Source organism: Doryrhamphus excisus, linkage group LG6 (assembly GCF_037039965.1).
Source record: "Doryrhamphus excisus strain RoL-2023G ecotype Guam linkage group LG6, RoL_Dexc_Guam_v1.1, whole genome shotgun sequence".
Taxonomy (NCBI): domain Eukaryota; kingdom Metazoa; phylum Chordata; class Actinopteri; order Syngnathiformes; family Syngnathidae; genus Doryrhamphus; species Doryrhamphus excisus.
In genome coordinates, this window is record NC_136362.1 from 19,713,169 (window position 1) to 19,732,153 (window position 18,985).

The window sequence follows — 18,985 nt, forward strand, 5'->3', positions numbered from 1 at the left end:
ACAACACTGTACAGTATCACCTTTCTCTTCCTATTTTTACATTGTATGAATACATTTGCAAGACAAGAAAACATTAATGACAGACAGCTCTTGTGTTGTCCACTAGGTGGCGTCAACCTAAATCCCATCTAACTAGCTGCTCCATTAAACCTGATAGGACATCATCCGAGTATCATTTAGAGCTCTCAGAAATGTTCACATGGAAGGCAAACAAGACGCTAATGCAACAAGTAGGCTTACATGATGAAAGAAGATTCAATGCAATGCAGTTTATGATCATGTTATTTAAGGTGTCTCTTTTAGGTTGATACATATCCTGTAAACAAACATCGGTTTAATGATATCAAATAAGCAGTTAGTTATGTAGCATGAGATGGGTGCAGAGCGTTCAGTGGGTGTTTTATTTGGGGCGCTGCAAGCCAAAGGGGGGAGGGTGGTGGTGGTGGGGGGCGTTCGCGCCGTGGACAGACACAGGCACGCAGACAGAGCGGGACAGCCTGGTCTTTAGACACCCACCGCCAACGGTAGAGACAACACACCTCTCCTGACCAATGATGTGACAAAAAAACATCCGGTGTAGATCAGATGTTGCGCTTCTTTTGACTCAACTGACGCACACCCACACACACACCAGCAGGCTCTCCGCTGCGCTACCTGGCGTGACATGCGGCAATGTCCCGTGGAATATGCCCAAGCGTGAGCTCTCGCGGACCTTTTTGGATTTTGCCGGCGGTCTTATTATTGGCGGCCAGCGCTCTAGACGTGGGCGCCTACAGCTGTCATGAAGTGAGGACCGCCTTCCAGCTGAGGCAGGTCGGACCGCTGCACAGGGTACCGGAGACACCTGGCACAGGTGAGGCAGTCTGCAGTGTGGCGCAATGGAACATTGACAAGTGATGCTTATCTCGTTGCACTTTCACCTTTTAAAACGGTGACAGCAGAATTTCTAGATTTCTAGAATTGCATGGTGCATATACTTAATGGTGATTAAACTACTCCATTGTTTCCAAGTTTATTATGCCCAAATTTAAATTATGTGGACTTAAATTAAGTGCTTGACTTACAATTTGTTGTATGCAACATCATCTTTTCTTTTCTTGAATACAAAACTAACTTGAAATGTGACAAAGTGGCGTTAATAATTGTGTGACACATGTTATTGTGTCGGCCATTTTCATCTATTTATTTTCCTCCTCCACTTCCTACTTCCTCCTTCTTATTCTGCCTCATTTTTTGTCCGCTAACTACTCCTTCATTTCTTAACCAATTCAAACAAATCAAACATCAACTCACCCAGTACACATATCAACTAATTGGGGCAATGGCTAAACTGACAAGACTACACATTTTGATTTCTTGATAACCTTATTTCATGATTGCAACCATCAAACTTCTTCTTTCTCTTTTTCGGCTTTTCCCTTCAGGGGTCGCCACATTAAAAAATATATCTCTTCCATCCAACCCTGTCTTCTGCATCTGTCTCTCTCACACCAACTACCCTCACGACCTCCTTCACTTCATCCAAAAATCTCCTCTTTGGAGGAGTACGCCTCCTACCTGGCAACTCTAAACGCAGCATCCTTCTACCAATATATTCACTATCTCTCCTCTGGACATGTCAGAACCATCTCAGTCTGGCCTCTCTGACTTTATCTCCAAGGCCTCCAACATGTAATGTCCCTATGATGTACTCGTTCCTGATCCTATCCATCCTGGTCACTCCCAATGAGAACATTGAAACCATCAAACTGACTTTTGTTAATATTCTCACATAGTGTAATTATTGTAACTTTTCTGTGAAAATTCTACTTTGTCTTCTAGTAGCTGTATAGCTCAATTTGGATAGTGCTTGGTTTGTAATCTGGAGGTCCGAAGATCAAGTCCAGAGGTGCCAATAGATAGATACACTCTCTATGTTGCGGTAAAAAAATACATTACATCAGATTTACTGTAAGTCATTTAATTACTGCCACTTATGAACTATTGAGGAGCAATGGTTGAACAGTGTTTGCCAATCACGCGTCCAGCAGAAGGGGAAGTGGGGGGGGGGGCAACTGCACAGAACATTCCATGTACATGGAATGACAAACCAAACAATCTTGACTAAAATGTGAATGAGGTGGGTGTAATACAAGTTGCATTACAGATGTGCCATTTTCGACAAGCTGTAAAAAGAAGGAACGAAAACATTCCAAAAACAAGTGAAATTTGCAGAATATGGCAAATTTTGTTCGGCTTCAGGTTTGGGGCGTTCCGCTGTTTAAACACGTACGGTGGACATGATTTTGGACAAAGTGAAGAACTATGTAGGGTGTGGAGGACGGTGATGTAACTAACTGCAGATAACTGAGTAAAAAGATAATGGTTGATGCTTACATTTGAATAAGTTCACAATGACTTATCTTTTATCGCAAGTTGTTATCTCTAGAAGATTAGTTAAGACGTGACAGTGCAGATGAAAAAAAAAAGTGTGGCTTTTTGGCAACTGACAGCTGACATGCTCTTTTGTCAGATTATGATTGTCTGTAAACATTTGTGGTATGCACTCTTCCTCCTTCACACAAAGGGAACAGTTATTTTATGTGGATAACCGTCAATTCCAAAAGTGTTTTGGAGGAAAAAGACATTTTGAGAGGGTTTGGGCATCAGTTCAACTATGCTCACTTTTTCTTGGGCGAACATTGTTGGGCCTCTTACCACATATTCCATCTCCGTGGGTCCACGGCTACCAGATTCACATGATTGTGTTCTGATTTTGATTGACAGTATTTGCATTTTTGCCCTTTAAATGTGCAGATATAACATTATATGATGCTGCTGCCTAGTTATTCACCCCTTTCCGGGTATAAATGCTTGACATGGGAGTGGAGCAATGGATAGCTCATTGGGAAACACTTCCAAACCATCTGATATTTGTTTATTAAACTGTGTGTCACTGCTAGCAACAAGAGGATGACTATTCCATTTACGAGCAGTAGTTGTGGGATAGCGCTCCCAGACAGAAGCACCTTGGTCTTTGGAGAATGTCGACTGTCTGAAGCGAGGTTAGCGTGACAAGCTAAAGCAGTCTGCAATGCATTTGCAACACATTTAATGGCAATGTGACTGCCTGCCACTGCAGCTGCTTTTTTGAATTCCACCTGAGTTGGAGCTCAGTGTCATGACAGGAAGTACAAGTGATAATGTACCGATGAGGTGTTCAAAATTATATGACTGCTTTTCAAGATATTTTGTAGAGTGGAGGGGCATGAGCCAAGGAAGCAAACACTAGATTTTGGTGCTGATCACATTGTTTGATACCATAATCCCTTGTTGAGCGCCGTTAATTGATTCCAGACCCAACAGTCATAAGTACATTTGTGATTTATAAACAGAATATTTTTGTAGTTGGAGCATAGAAAACCAGTTTACATGAAATAACCCCCATGTACAGTGCCTGGGTGTGTTGCAATAATTGTATTCCGGATGTGTGGAGGCAGTAACGCAAGGGTTTCAAGTTGAGTTTTAGCTTGGGCTGGGTTAAGGAGAAAACAGTAGCCATGTTATTCTAATGAATATTATGGTCATGTTAACAGTAAAGTAACATTACTACATATTACTACTTGTTTGTAGTTTACTTAATCTTTATTTATTTACTTTATATTATTTATTTATTTACTTTACATCTTTACTTTACTTTATTTAATCTATACTTTATATTATTTATTTATTTACTTTACATCTTTACTTCATTTAATCTATACATTTGTTGTATTTTGTTGTATTATGCTAATTTAATTACCTTTAGTATTGAGTTGTGGTCTCCTATAGAGCAGCTACACATAAAAACCCGCACAGAAAGCCCCCACTCCGCTGTGATTGGTCACATGTCCAAAGTGCTTCCTAACAATGAACCATATAAGGAAGTCCACCCCTCTGTGACATCACAAAGGAACAGTTTTACCACGCCCATTAAATCAAGCGTTTTGAGCCATCCCAAACTTCTTTCAGGGCTCACTTCCAAATGTGCAAACCTCATTATCCGAAACTTTGGCATCGTTTAACACAAATATACAGTATTGTAACTACATTTATAGGTCAGAAAAGTGGAAAAAGCAAAATAGGTCTCCTTTAATATGGGGGAAAAGGCAATATTCAACCACAAAATAGCCTAATTTTTAATTCCTATTTTGAAGGCGCAAAATTTGAGACGCAATATGCAATAACTTATAAGGATTTAGTTTTTTAATTCTCTGGAAAAATTCAGATTTGATTCAGAGGAAACACTCCACCTTGACTCAAATATAAGACACCCTTTAATGCATACAAGATGACCCCTATTTTTCAACACCCGTTTTTTGGAAAAACATTCTTTAAGGAAAAATCAAAGACAGATAATGATTCTGCCTATTTGGTCACCATTGTCTTAAAATTACTCCTCCTCTGTTGTTTGCTAACTTTTGAGAGACTTTTTGCAAGCTGGTTGATATATCGCACTTGCATCTCTCCAGATTTCTAGGGTGTGTGTGAGTGACAGGAAGAAACACTCTGACTTGTTCAATGAGATGTTCGGTGCTACTTGTTGGTGTGCATTTATAAACCCTGAATGTAAGACGTCTTTTTCAGATCTTTTACTGCAGAAATTCTGACGTTCATATTCAGGTCAATATGGTACCTTTGTCAGTCATCTGCATAACACATTCATTATCCAAGCTTTTATTTTCTTCAGCTTGTCTCCAACACAAGATGAATGGAGGAGGTATGGATTTGTGTCCTCCATCAATCCATTAATCCATTTTCTGTAGCTCTTATTGTGTCAAGGCAGGGCAGAAGCTGGACCTCACCCAGCTGACTTATGGGCGAAAGGTCAATTACCATGTGATATGGAAAGGAGCATTGTGTGTGAATTCATCCCACACTAGCTGCACACAAGTCGACTATGTGAACCGCTATTCTACCAGTGACCCATCTTGATCCTCATAGCCATAAACTGTTTTCTTGACATTATTTGTTGTATGGTTTCTTCCATCTCCCCCGTAGTCACAGCTAATCAAACATTTTTCAGCTTCTTATTTGGAGCTTTATTTACATTCGCCTTTACAGAGGTTGTTTTGGGTCAGGCGCGATCATGTCTTCAAAGTGGTTACCAGTGGAGGGGATGTTTGAGTGGGAGATTTGCTGTGTGTGTTTGTGAGCTACTCCGCTTCATTTCACAGATCAAATGCCAACAAAAGCAAGGCCTGAAATTTGAAGTGGCAAAACTTCAGCTCCTTTTCACAGTATGCTGTTTGTGTCGGGATACAGTACTGCGTTTCATTAACGTGTGAGCTGATATTTCATGAAATGTGCCAGGATTAATGCAACAGGGAGCATCAGAGTGCTAACTGGAAATGGTCACATGCTGTTTTAGGTTGTGTTTGTTTGTATCATGTTTAAATGCAATACACACTTCTTGTCAGAGTTCTCAGTTTTGTGTCTCCATTTCCGTCATTGCTTTTGCTTTTACAGTAATTTCTCATTTATCATGGTTAATTGGTTCCAGACCCGACTATAAGTTAATTTCCGCAAAGGAAAACTCCTTATTTATGAATGGAATATTTTTGTAGTTAGAAAACATTATTTTAACAGTATTAGAACCCTCTAGACCAGTGGTCTCAAACTTGCGGCCTGCGGGCCAAATGCGGCCCGCGAGACGCTAGTTTGAGGCCCCCACCTTGATACCAAAGTTTAATGTTGAAATGACAGCTTAAAGCTGTGTGCACAACAAACACAATTAACATGATTTTGCCCCGCCCATACTGTTACCCTACCCTGTTACCCCGCCCTGTTTTGCTTTGGATTAGCAATGAAGCTAAAGGCTTATGACGCTGGGTACAAATAAATGCAGGAAATGATTTGGAATAAAAGGGAAAATAAACGTCAAGATAAAGCATCTCATCAAACATGTTGTTAAAGTTACCACGCTGCTCCCAGATGGAACTGAGTACGATGCTAACTTGCTAATTGGCTAAAATTATTAAGTTTCATTAATGTTCATGTTAAAGGATAAATAACTGTTAATACTGTACATTTGAATCTGAAAAAAATAATTTCTCTACCAACTGTATGTGGTTTCTTACGTTTTTCTTATTTGCTGTTTTATTATTATTTTACTTATTTATTACTGATTGATTTATTGTCTTTATTCTTAATTTGTTTATTTATTTATTTTTATCTTATTTTGTGTATAGAAAAATACAAATTAAGATATTTGAGAACAGTGGAATGTTTTATCAGATATTTTGGTGTGGAAAACCGGAACCAAAAGTACTGAAAAAGTGTAGGGTGTAGCTGAAGCAAAAGCATTGAAAATAGTTTTTTTTATTGATTTTTCTTCGTTTTTAATAAATGCGTTTTTTTTTTTTAAAACCTGATGCGGCCTGGCTTCACCCAGAACCTAGCTCCGGTGGCCCCCAGGTAAATTGAGTTTGAGACCCCTGCTCTAGACATTAACTAAAACCCCTATAGTTATTGTGTGTGTTGCAACAAATGTGATCTCTAGGGGAAACAAGTGGTGAGTGGACAGGAAGTGATGTTGGAGGTTCATAGTTGAGTTTTAGCTCGGTGTGGGTTGCAGCAACAGTAGCCTTTGATGTTATTGGGGATTTTCAATCATGATGTTGTTTTAGCCATGAGATAATTAAAACCTGCAAGAAAAAAAAACAAGCAGTTCATTTAAAGACTCCAAAATAGCTTGATTCAAATGTTTTTCCAGAAAATAAATGTTTGCAATTTTAAAAGTTCCATTAAATTCATGGTCTGCTTATACTGAGTTTTGAAGTGTGATATACAACGTCTGCACCGTGGTACACAGCCAAGCACTACATCGAGAGATTAGGTCATAAAGCCTCTTGGAAGGCAGACGCCCAGCATTGCTGTTCAGACAGCGACGCTGCAGTTGGCTTCTTGGATAGCATCCTCAGACATGATCAAGCTATTTTACAGATCTATTAAAACACCCTCTTAAAGATGGGTTGATTACATATGTGCCTGGTACAAACAGAAAGCTTATTTTTAGTCTTTTCCACAACTGCCATTCTCTAATTTACTGACGAATTGAGTGAAGATGGAGAAAGTGTCGTGTGTCCTAAATGCAAGGCAGCCATGTGTCAACTGCATTGAAATGGGAAACGCTTTGTGTTATCGAATGTTGCCACATCCTTAACCAGTTAGAGCATCAAAAGTCTTGGCTCGCTCTCAAAGCTCAACATGGCCTTTCATTGGCTGGAGATACTGTATTTGGCTTCCCCTTTTAACTTGGCCTTTCTTGCTGAGAGAGCAAACACATGAAGGACACATCTTACTCCACGCAGACAAAAATCACAGAGCATCTGTGTTTTCCCAACTTTTGACTTCAATAAAATGCAACATTCCCAGCAGAGCATGCAAGCCTTCAACGGAGTCGCAAAGCTCAGTCGGCACAATCTTTGTGTTCGTCGCTCCAGCATTCCACCATTCGGAAATTGATGGAAATCATTACAATATCTTGTTTTGAAAAAAATATGCATGTTTCCCCACTGAGGGACGAATAAAGGCATATCTTAATCTTAAAGGCATATCTTAATAAGAGAGTGGGTTTGTGTGAGGCTTTAGCCGATGCCAAAGTGACATTCTTTGCTTGGGTCTCAACACCTCTGATCTAATGCTGCTTAATCGTGTCTGCATCAGTCCACCTATCAGCCTCCTGCTTTGCCCTCGGAGCGCTCTCTGTCTGACCTCTTGTCTTTGGAATGGCTTTGGGACCATGTGCCAGTAGTCCCTGACAGCTGCTACAGCCTTGGGTCTGGCATAGCAAAACACCAAAGTTTACTTTTAAGGTTGTCCAAAAAAATGCAGGTATGCTGCAAAGACCTCTTTGAGGTGTGTTTTCATTTGGCACCATCAAGCCCAAGCCCCGCTCCGTGTGTAAAAGCATACGTATCCTGTATGCTTACTGGATCAGACAAGTTAAAAGTAAACCGGCTTCCTGAGTTAGGAGAACCTTTAATTGGCTGTTTTCTTACAATGTTTTTCTTGTTCTCATGTGAAATATCAAAATAACAGTGTCAGGATACTCTAACCCACTTGTTGATCCCTGTGTAACCACATTAAAGAGACGTGGCCTGCGTGTAATTTTTTAATTGGTTGCAAAAGCTTGTAAAAACTACCATCTCAGCAATATTCACCTCAGCTATCGTGGTACGGCATATTGCACATGGCATGTGAGCAAGCGGCACAATTCTAGTTGTGACTTGTGCACCGAAGGGCACTGAGCTGTCGCTGAAGGGATTGTGACTAACAAGCCGAGAGCCCTGAGCCGTGGCTTTAATTCGGCAAATTACTCCAGAGGTATTTGTCACCTGAGGACGATTAGAGGAATTAGGATTGGGAGTTGACATCGAGTCTGAAGAGTAAAGTGCATGAAAGGTTTAGCCAGGCAGAATGAATACACAAAGGATGACTGATACAGTATCTTTAACGGTGTCTTTGACTGCATCTTCCTGAATGCCTAATATTTGTATTTTAGCTCATTCATCCATTTTCATACTTGCAAATGCTTAATTTAGGCAAAAAATATGTAATATTTGCTTCAATATGCATGTAATAATCGGACATATTATCACATATACTAGATAAAGTCATGCTGCAAAATTCAAATGCAAAGTTCAAAATTCAAATGTTACATGATGTAACTCAAATATTCCAAACCAAAAAAGAAGGGGACGGAGCAAGACACAGCAATTCCAACCAATTTTCTTGTACATATTTTGTTTTCTGCATACTTTTTGCTGGAATTTGGTCACTTGTTTATGTCTTTGGTCCATGTAGCATTCACATTTGATCTCATAAGTGGTCTTGGTCCATTAGTTTGGAGCACACCAGGGTTCAGATTCACATTTACACTTGATCAAATAGATTGTAAGACTTTCAAAGACTTTCGTGTCTGAAGAATAATAATGTTGCAAAGACTCAGTGGTTCCTAAGCTAGGCCTACTGAAAAACCCATGGCTGCTAATGCCCCCCCCTAAAAAAAGTGAGCAGGCATATTTGTCACAGTCAGACAGTCCTGAGTGTTTCTGAGTATCACTTACTCCATCCGGATACTCGCAAGGGACTGCGAGGCCAGTCTGGATTTCACGAAGTCCCTATCATATTAATTTCATATCAGAGCGATAACACACCAACACCAAGGAAAGCGAAAGAGAGAAAGATTACTCACGATGACCTCAACATAATGGCCATGAAGCTGAAGAAGCTATAAGCTGCATCGTAGCATCAAGTTCACAGTCAGTCATAAAATGGCTGTTGTCATTTTTTCATTACAGACACATCAATATGTGTCAAGGGAAATAATAACATTATTTTGCTCCATTAAAACATATTTTTACTGAAGATACTTGGTGCTAATTTACAATTTCTTATTTTATAATTTAATAAATATTATAATAATCTCTGGGCGGCACGGCGGTCTAGTGGTTAGCACGCAGACCTCACAGCTAGGAGACCAGGGTTCAGTTCCCACCCTCGGCCATCTCTGTGTGGAGTTTGCATGTTCTCCCCGTGCATGCGTGGGTTTTCTCCGGGTACTCCGGTTTCCTCCCACATTCCAAAAACATGCTAGGTTAATTGGCGACTCCAAATTGTCCATAGGTATGAATGTGAGTGTGAATGGTTGTTTGTCTATATGTGCCCTGTGATTGGCTGGCGACCAGTCCAGGGTGTACCCCGCCTCTCGCCCGAAGACAGCTGGGATAGGCTCCAGCACCCCCCGCGACCCTCGTGAGGAAAAAGCGGTAGAAAATGAATGAATGAATAATAATCTCTTGTATAGCGTAGTCAATTGGTTCCAGACCTGACAGAATTTCCACCAAGTACGAGTTCTTATTTATATATGCATATACAGTGAAGAAAATAAGTATTTGAACACCCTGCTATTTTGCTATTTCTCCCACTTAGAAATCATGGAGGGGTCTGAAATTTTCATCGTAGGTGCATGTCCACTGTGAGAGAGATAAACTAAAAAGAAAAATCCAGAAATCACAATGCATGATTTTTTAACAATTTATTTGTGTGATACAGCTGCAAATAAGTATTTGAACACCTGAGAAAATGAATGTTAATATTTGGTACAGTAGCCTTTGTTTGCTATTACAGAGGTCAAACGTTTCCTGTAGTTTTTCACCAGGTTTGCACACACTGCAGGAGGGATCTTGGCCCACTCCTCCACACAGATCTTCTCTAGATCAGTCAGGTTTCTGGGCTGTCGCTGAGAAACACGGAGTTTGAGCTCCCTCCAAAGATTTTCGATTGGGTTCAGGTCTGGAGACTGGCTGGGCCATGCTAGAACCTTGATATGCTTCTTACGGAGCCACTCCTTGGTTTTCCTGGCTGTGTGCTTCGGGTCGTTGTCGTGTTGGAAGACCCAGCCACGACCCATCTTCAATGCTCTGACAGAGGGAAGGAGGTTGTTCCCCAAAATCTCACAATACACGGCCCCAGTCATCCTCTCTTTAATGCAGTGCACTCGTCCTGTCCCATGTGCAGAAAAACACCCCCAAAGCATGATGCTACCACCCCCATGCTTCACAGTAGGGATGGTGTTCTTCGGATTGTACTCTTCATTCTTCTTCCTCCAAACACGCTTATTGGAATTATGACCAAAAAGTTCTATTTTGGTCTCATCTGACCATAAAACTTTCTCCCATGACTCCTCTGTATCATCCAAATGGTCATATGCAAACTTAAGACGGGCCTTGACATGTGCTGGTTTAAGCAGGGGAACCTTTCGTGCCATGCATGATTTCACATCATGACGTCTTAGTGTATTACCTACAGTAACCTTGGAAACGGTGGTCCCAGCTCTTTTCAGGTCATTGACCAAGTCCTGTCGTGTAGTTCTGGGCTGATTCCTCACCTTTCTTAGAATCATTGAGACCCCACGAGGTGATATCTTGCATGGGGCTCCACTCCGATTGAGATTGACCGTCATGTTTAGCTTCTTCCATTTTCTAATGATAGCTCCAACAGTGGACCTTTTTTCACCAAGCTGCTTGGTAATTGCTCCGTAGCCCTTTCCAGCCTTGTGGAGGTGTACAATTTTGTCTCTGGTGTCTTTGGACAGCTCTTTGGTCTTCGCCATGTTACAAGTTAAAGTCTTACTGATTGTATGGGGTGGACAGGTGTCTTTATGCAGCTAACGACCTCAAACAGGTGCATCTGATTCAGGATGATACATGGAGTGCAGGTGGACTTCTAATGGGCAGACTAACAGGTCTTTCAGGGTCAGAATTCTAGATGATACACAGGTGTTCAAATACTTATTTGCAGCTGTATCACACAAATAAATTGTTAAAAAATCATGCATTGTGATTTCTGGATTTTTCTTTTTAGTTTATCTCTCTCACAGTGGACATGCACCTACGATGAAAATTTCAGACCCCTCCATGATTTCTAAGTGGGAGAAATAGCAAAATAGCAGGGTGTTCAAATACTTATTTTCTTCACTGTAAATGGAATATGTTCATAATTTTTTAAACATTATTAGAGCACTCTGGACATGAACTAACACCAATGAACTAACACTTCACAATCACCCAATATATTAAAAAGAGTACATAAATAAGACTCGTGCATGGGTGTGCGACGATAAATATGTTCCCTCAGAAATTTGAGTGGCAGACAGACAGGAAGTGACGTCTGGGTGCTCGGGAGTTCAATTTTTGCATTTCGTGAGTTACTGACTCCTAGTGACCTGTGTAAAATACTGCATATCACTAACAGCATTTTTTAATGCATCTTCTGAATGCCTTACATGTTTATTTTACTTAATTCAGCCATTTTTACGCTTGAAAATGCTTAATTTAGACAATATGTATGTAATATATATATAATATGAACTAATAATGGGCCATATTCAACCACGAAACAACATGACTTATTAATTAACATATCTTTGAAAACCTCATACTTTTTTAAAAGCGTGTTGGAAATAAACTAAACCATTACCATCACCATAATCAAAGACTAAGGGTTCTGTTGAAACAATGATGTGAGCAGGACATCCGTAATGAGTTGGAAGGGGCAGGAAATCCAGTTATGTCCGGCTCTTGGTTTGGAGCAAATGGACCCTCAGTGGGTAATTAAGAGACACCCAGCCCTCGCGAGGATATGCCAGGCAAATGGGGGAGAGAGGCAGCAGAAAGGGAAAGAGCGATTGAGAATGCAACCCTATTGTGTTTCATGGAGGGATTTGGACGCTGAGGCATTGGTCTTGCGGTCTGTCCTAAGGCCATACTTAAGGCTCTGGTTACAACACCTGCCTTCCAGCCCTCCCCCCCTTTTAGAGTGAGTTATCATATCAGGCTACTGCATGATGGGGCTGAATTTGGGCAGGGAAACAAGTGGGAAAAGACCGTTAGAACAGAGCAAGCTAATTGTGACGCCTTTAACTGATGTCATTGCTGTGTTTATATTTATTGCGTGAAGCAGGTGATGCTGGCTGGACAGGCTGACCTCTCTTTGAGCTGATGTAACGGTGCCTGATTGAGCTGTTTATTGGACTATCGTTAGATCATTGCCTTCATGTGGCTGTTGGGAGCCACGTTATAATTGGCAATGTTTGGCTAATTTCAAAGATGTTGCAATTCCATAAGGAAAAACAATGTTTATGTTGTCCATAAGATACACAGCACATGCTGTGACTGCACCGAACATGAGTGCATTAATATGAGCTGTAGATATTTACAGAGAAAGTATTTATAGCAGGAAACGTAGTTGAATTGTCGGTCTACTTTCTCACCCTCCCATGGTGCCTCTTCTGTCTCGCAGCAGAGTTATTGACTGTCTATTTGTGTGCATACTCAGGACACTATACAAACACTATGCACACTGTACAATCATATGAGATATACATAAATCTGTAGTACTCCCCGGAAGCGACTGTGCTATGTAGGATTTGAACTGGGCCCATCATGTTAGTGTAGAGGTTTATTATTAGTGGTGGCTTTGGTGTTTATTGTGGTGAAAATGTGCTGTTGTACTTTTGAGTAAAAAAAAAATTGCATCTAAAATTACCGCTTTTGCTGTGAATGATAGCTGACTTCCTCGATATTTCTAACACCAGTGTGCTCGATTGATAAAGGAGTTAAACAACACATGTCTATCTTGCTTTGTTATTCCCAGATGTGGATCTCTTGGTCTGCAAGCACCAGGGTCCATCTTGCTGCACCCGGAAGATGGAGGAAAGCTACCAGTTTGCAGTGAAGCGTGAAACACTCCACAACATTTACTCGTACAGCTACGAGCTGAAGCACCTGATCTCTAGCCACTCGGATGCCTTCCAGGGTAAGTGTGGAGATTCTGGTACAGTAATCTCTCGTTTATTGGTTCCACGATGAGTGAATTCACACAAAATAGTATTCACCTCATACATAAATGTAATATTTTGGTAGTTAGAGCATAGAAAACCTGTTTACTACATTCTAAATATAGTTTTTAACATTATTAAAGCCCTCTAGACGTAGCACCCCTATAGTCACCTTTGCACTCATATTATTTAATATAGGAGTCATAAAAAGAGTGAATTACCTCAGGGGTTCAGATTTGAGTTTTTGCTTGGTGGGGCTTGAGGCCGTAACATTAGCTGTTTTTTTTAAAATCAGAGATGAGATAATTCAAACCTGCAATGAAAGCCTGTTGTTTTGGCCATCAAGTCTGGTGTGTGCCTCATTGAATATTACATTAACATTACTGACACCCAGTGTCTTCTGATTGCCCTATATTTGTATTTAGCCACTTTTATGCTTGGAAATGCTTAATTTACGCAAAAAAAGTAAAATAATTCAATCATGAAACAGCATTATTGATTCATATATTTGTGGAAACAAGAGGGAAGCCGCCAAATTCAAACGGCAAAGTAGGGAGGCATTACAGCTATTTATTTTTGGGTAATACTTTCAAGTGGTTCAGTTTGCATGTCCAGAGTTCATACAAATAAGTTCCCGTTGTAGATAGCCTCTTGGGTCTGGCTGACCGTAGAGCTTGTCCTCCTTCTCTTGTAATTGTAGTGCTGTAACATTTCCTCCACAAAAGCAGCAAAATCCCACATTTTTGGAGAGATACAAGGGATGTTTTTGTTTGTTTTAGAGTAGTTTCATAAGCTTGCAATTACTCCTACATGACAATAGGCGACTTAGACCCAGGCTGTGGTTTACTCTAATGAATGAGCGGACAGCACTGATCTTCGTTCCAAATATGGAAAAGACAGAATGGAATTTGTTAAAAGTAACATTGCTGTCATGGAAATGAACACTTTCCAGTTTTATGGAATTACAGTCCTGTCAAACATGTTCCCTAGGAGGTCACACAGTGCTGGCGGTGGGCCTTTTCTAGGTTACACTGCACGGACACAAGCAGATATGTTTGAATTGTGTTTCTGCTATTTGTCCTCTTCATCATCATTAAGCTCCCTCACGTCTTACCTCATGTCTGAGCTTGTCTGGCTGAATGAAGATGAAGTGCTCCACATAGCCAGAAAAGGCCGAGATGGAAAAATAACAATGTGATATCAACACATGGGGGGGTATAATGGAGCTGAAAAGGATGACATCAGGAACCCTTCACTTGCAAAGCCTTCTAAGGACCGTCTCTGTGCTGTCTGTGAGTGCCTCGGGTGGAATGTAGCAGAGTGGCTCATGTACCACATGAAGTAACGGGAATGGGATTTTGGATGATGCCATCAGGACGTCTGCTGGTGGCTCACCTAATTGCCTCTACACTAATACACTACCCTGGCATACCACCATACGACCCGGTGCTAAACTTATGGGTCAGCCCAAAAGCTAACTATGCCTGTAAAATGTATGGAAAGAACCACAAGATGCTCGTAAGAGGCCACCTGCTGCTGCGGTCCATCGCTGTTAGACTGCGTCCTTGTGTCCTCATCTAATAAAACCAGGCAGTTCTTACGACTTACAGTAGATCTTTTACAATCCTCATTGTGAGATCAGTCTGGCTGTGGGGAAGGAAAATAGATCCTCCCTTAAACTCCTCAAATGTAACTAAGTACTAATACAGTGGAACCAGTAAGCATGTTTTTCGGTTAACGTCAACATTTTACACCAATATTTTGCCTACCCACGACCATAGTGAAGACAAACAGTACAGAAAATTGATAGATGGACAAATAAAAAAATAAAAGGTATAGAAAATACTATACATTAAACTCTATTAAAAAAAAGACAAACACAAGAAGGCCTGTCATGATAATTAATAAATCAAGTAACTGTTCCATAACTTTGCCAGCCTTGACATAGTGACTCTCTACCAAACAGAGTGGATGACAAAAGGTTTCACTCTGTGCATCTGTCTCAACACCTTGTTCTATAGCGAAATTAACCGAGTGAATGAACCCTTCTGTCAGTCAGCGGAGGCGGGGCGCTAGTGAGTTCACACACAGAGTGCTACTGGCATCTTGAGGAGTCACAACCTAGCAAACACAAATGGGTGATTCTTTTGAAAGGGATACTAGTGACAGTGCAGTTACTTTGAGGGTCATGACGCACAAACTACAGTGATTTGAAGCCGTAGCCATGTGGAAAATATGCTGCAAACAAATTGAATGTGGTCATTATGTATAACACACAATCTGATATGAATTTCAGCCTGTTTAAATATCATCATTTTGTGACAAATACAATTAAATAAATAATACAAAAGAGTGGAACTCATGTTTCAGCTGGCATTGTTTCCCGAATATATCACTTCATTGGGAACCAAACTCATCCAATACATGCACTTTCACCAAACTCTGACAAAATGGTACGGCTCATTAAACTAACCTACTTGTGACTGCTTTGACTAATGTCATTGCTGTCTTAAATATAATGTTAATAATATGTATAATAATGTTAATAACAATAATGTCGTCTTGCAGCCATAATTTTTAGGACAATTATCGTCCAGCAAAATGTTTTATTGTGACAGGGCTATCCCAGCTGTGCTGTTAATGTTCTTCTCCATGGCTGCTTTGTTATGATGAGCTGGCCAGCTAATGTTGTACTAATTGTAGTGTGTACAAACTAACCTAAAGGGTTGTCTATGATGCAGCTTCACCCAACGTTACAGAGTTTCAAGGTCAACACACAATAACACACACTTTGCCAATAGCGGTTGAAAACTTCCAGGTCAACACATCCTTTGTAGTACAAAGGAAGTTTTCTACAATAATAGCAGCTACGCTATTATTGTAGAAAATAATAAGGCAACGTCTTTCTCCAAATTGCATTGATCCTTCACCACCAACATCACCCCAAACAAACATAATTAAAAACATATTTTACAAGTAACGCATTTGTGGTTTCATGGTGCTTTATTTTAGGAATGATCAATGTTTCGAAAAATGGATCAAATAGATTTGGATAGTTTCAAGACACACTGAATGGAAGCACCCATTTGAAGAAAAATGGCATGCATGTCAGTGTGTGTGTGTGTTTTCATTGGCCTACTCTTGTTTGGACAGTGCAAATGGACCTACTGTGCTTTGTCATGAATGGGAGTTGTCATGTCATGACCTTACAAACACACCACATTTCTAAATGCTGTGGGGGGGGGTTTCACATTTTATCCAGATACGCCATGAATGTAGTCAAATAAAGTTGGTAAAAGACCAAAAGTTGTTGAGATGCAATTAGCACATATGATGCTTTTATCTTTTTATGTAATAACTCCCACCAAACTGCACTTTTTTGGGGAATATTTTTGATATTTTCTTTAAAAATCTCCTATAAAAATAACCATAGGCTTTCAACATCCCTGAAAGACACAAAAGATGCACCCAGGCTGGCCTCCCTGGTCTCTTCTCCTCCCGTCATGTAAACAAACACACCTTCCTAATCCACTTTGTCAGACAAGTGAGTGACTGTCAAGGTCTGATGGAGGGAAGGTGTCAACCACAGAGTGGTGGCTGAGCAGGAAAGGCTTTAGAGTTGGCTTCACCTTGTCAACCCAAAGGGCATATTTAGTCATCTAGGGGCCCAAGGGCAAACCCAACCATTGGGGCCCTCCAAGTCCTTGTACTGCACTGACAAACATTTGGTCATTTATTTTAATTTCTTTATTGGGTCGCTTTTGTGACATATTATGTGATGTAACGTAAATATTTTGTCTTCTGCAAAATTTACCAGCTCTAAAGGGATCTCACATTCACATTTGAGAAAACAAACCACAGTAGATGAGCAAACGCACCATAGTTTTAAATAAACACTGCCAGGGTTGCCATAGTTACATTGAAAAAGTAATCTGATTACTGATTTTTACTGTTTTTTTTTGATGGTCTGTTAAGAATCTGCATCACCACAGCTCGGACATTATTTTGGAAGTGCACGTCAAGCAACGCTTGTTGCTTGCGGGGTGAAGTGTGCCGGTGTGGTGTGTGCTGACACCTCCGGCTGGGCTTTAGGGACTGAGCTCAGGGCTGGAACTGGCGGGGGGCGGGCCTGTTGTTCAGTGGTCAAAATCCGTGCCTGCTGGTCTCTCTCTGGGAGAGGACAGCACTGATGTCCTAATGCATTTAGTTTTTCTGTTATTTTTCTGATTAAGGGACAAAGTCCCAAAGATAGATTGGTGACCCCTGCCTAAAATAATAGCTGTAATTCCATCTTGAAAATAGCCATCTCTCGCCTCCCTCCGTTGTGTTACTTGCTGTGTGTCGCTACACGTGAGTTGTCCTTTTTCGGAAAACACGATTTAACATGACATCACTCCCCAAGACGCAAGAAGAAAGCAAATACAGTTCAGTGAAAGGGAAGAATGAAAATTGATTAGCCAGAGCATTGCCTTTTGCACAGATGCCATAACACCCCTGCTCCAGCTTTGATACTATATTGGATTAATCCTGCCATTCTGTCAGTGCCATTGATGGATACTAGAATAGCGACCCAGAAAAATGGCAAAAAAATCCCTTATTTTTAAAAATGACAGACGAGCGTTGTGTTTTAAGTCAAGTTGTTTGTTTATTTTCTTTTGCTGTGTTCAGCATGCCTTTTGTAAGCATATTCTCCTGCCAGGGTACAAGTCCCTGCGGTGGACCACCTTCTCTTCCTTTTCTGTTGCAGCAACGGTCAATTGTCGCTATGTTGGAAATCGAGTAAGCAATGGCAAACTTCTGCTCTAGTTTAGTACTGTGGCAGAGGTGTGTTTTCGATACACTGCTCCCTGCAGTTTGGGAGCAGACGAATATATAAAGACACATGTGGTTTGACTCTATAATGGCCGCTAACGGGTAATGTAACGCGTTGCTATTTTCCAAACCAGTAATCAGATGAAAGCTACTTATCTAAGTCACTGTGTATTACTATTTTTGTCATCTACCTCGGTAAAATTAGCCTGCTTCTGAAAGCTTTTTGTATTTGCTGTTCTGTGTGGCATGGAAAGTGGGAACAAATTCTATCAGGAATGTTTCTGCTTTAGAAGTAGGATGGAGTCGTAACTGAGGAAGAATGCCGTCTGTGTCAAAGGGTATCTTGTAATGTGAAATTTAACACTTCTCCTGCCCTGTTGTGTGGAAAGCAATTGTCGCTGTCAGACAAGACGGTGTGGACGTCATGTAATGATCTGATTGCAGATTACCTTTTCATTATGTGAAAACACACAGTCTCACTATCCCACAGATTGGGAAAAATATTGTTTTGGGATCTCCGATTGTTTTGTGTTTGCGTGTCTGTGAATGAAAGGTGGACACGATGATTGACAGTGAGAATGCACAGCAGATGTCAAGGACATACGGAATGGTTGTCTATGACATCTAAGTGTTATATAAATATTGGTGATAAGTTTGTGTGTAAAATTTTAGTTAGGTTAGGTAATATGCATCTTGCTATATGTGAGCATGCATAGTATTACCCCGCCATTGCCAGACAGCATGACTACTTCACAGCTCAAGTTGTCCTCAAGGTAGTTGACAGATGCTTTTTAAAGAAATGGATTCTCT

The 18,985-nt window shown here is 40.6% G+C and overlaps 1 protein-coding gene across 3 annotated transcripts in view; it reads left to right on the forward strand.

Moving 5' to 3' along the window:
- Positions 1-501: 501 nt before the first annotated feature.
- gpc5c (glypican 5c) overlaps positions 502-18,985 on the forward strand; it is a 107,130-nt gene continuing 88,646 nt past the window's right edge. For all 3 annotated transcript variants that reach the window (XM_058069082.2, XM_058069083.2, XM_078791622.1), the window contains exons 1-2: positions 502-853; positions 13,180-13,341. In XM_058069082.2, the coding sequence (XP_057925065.2) occupies positions 673-853; positions 13,180-13,341 (343 nt within the window). In that variant the 5' untranslated portion in view covers positions 502-672. The remainder of the gene's footprint in view (positions 854-13,179; positions 13,342-18,985) is intronic.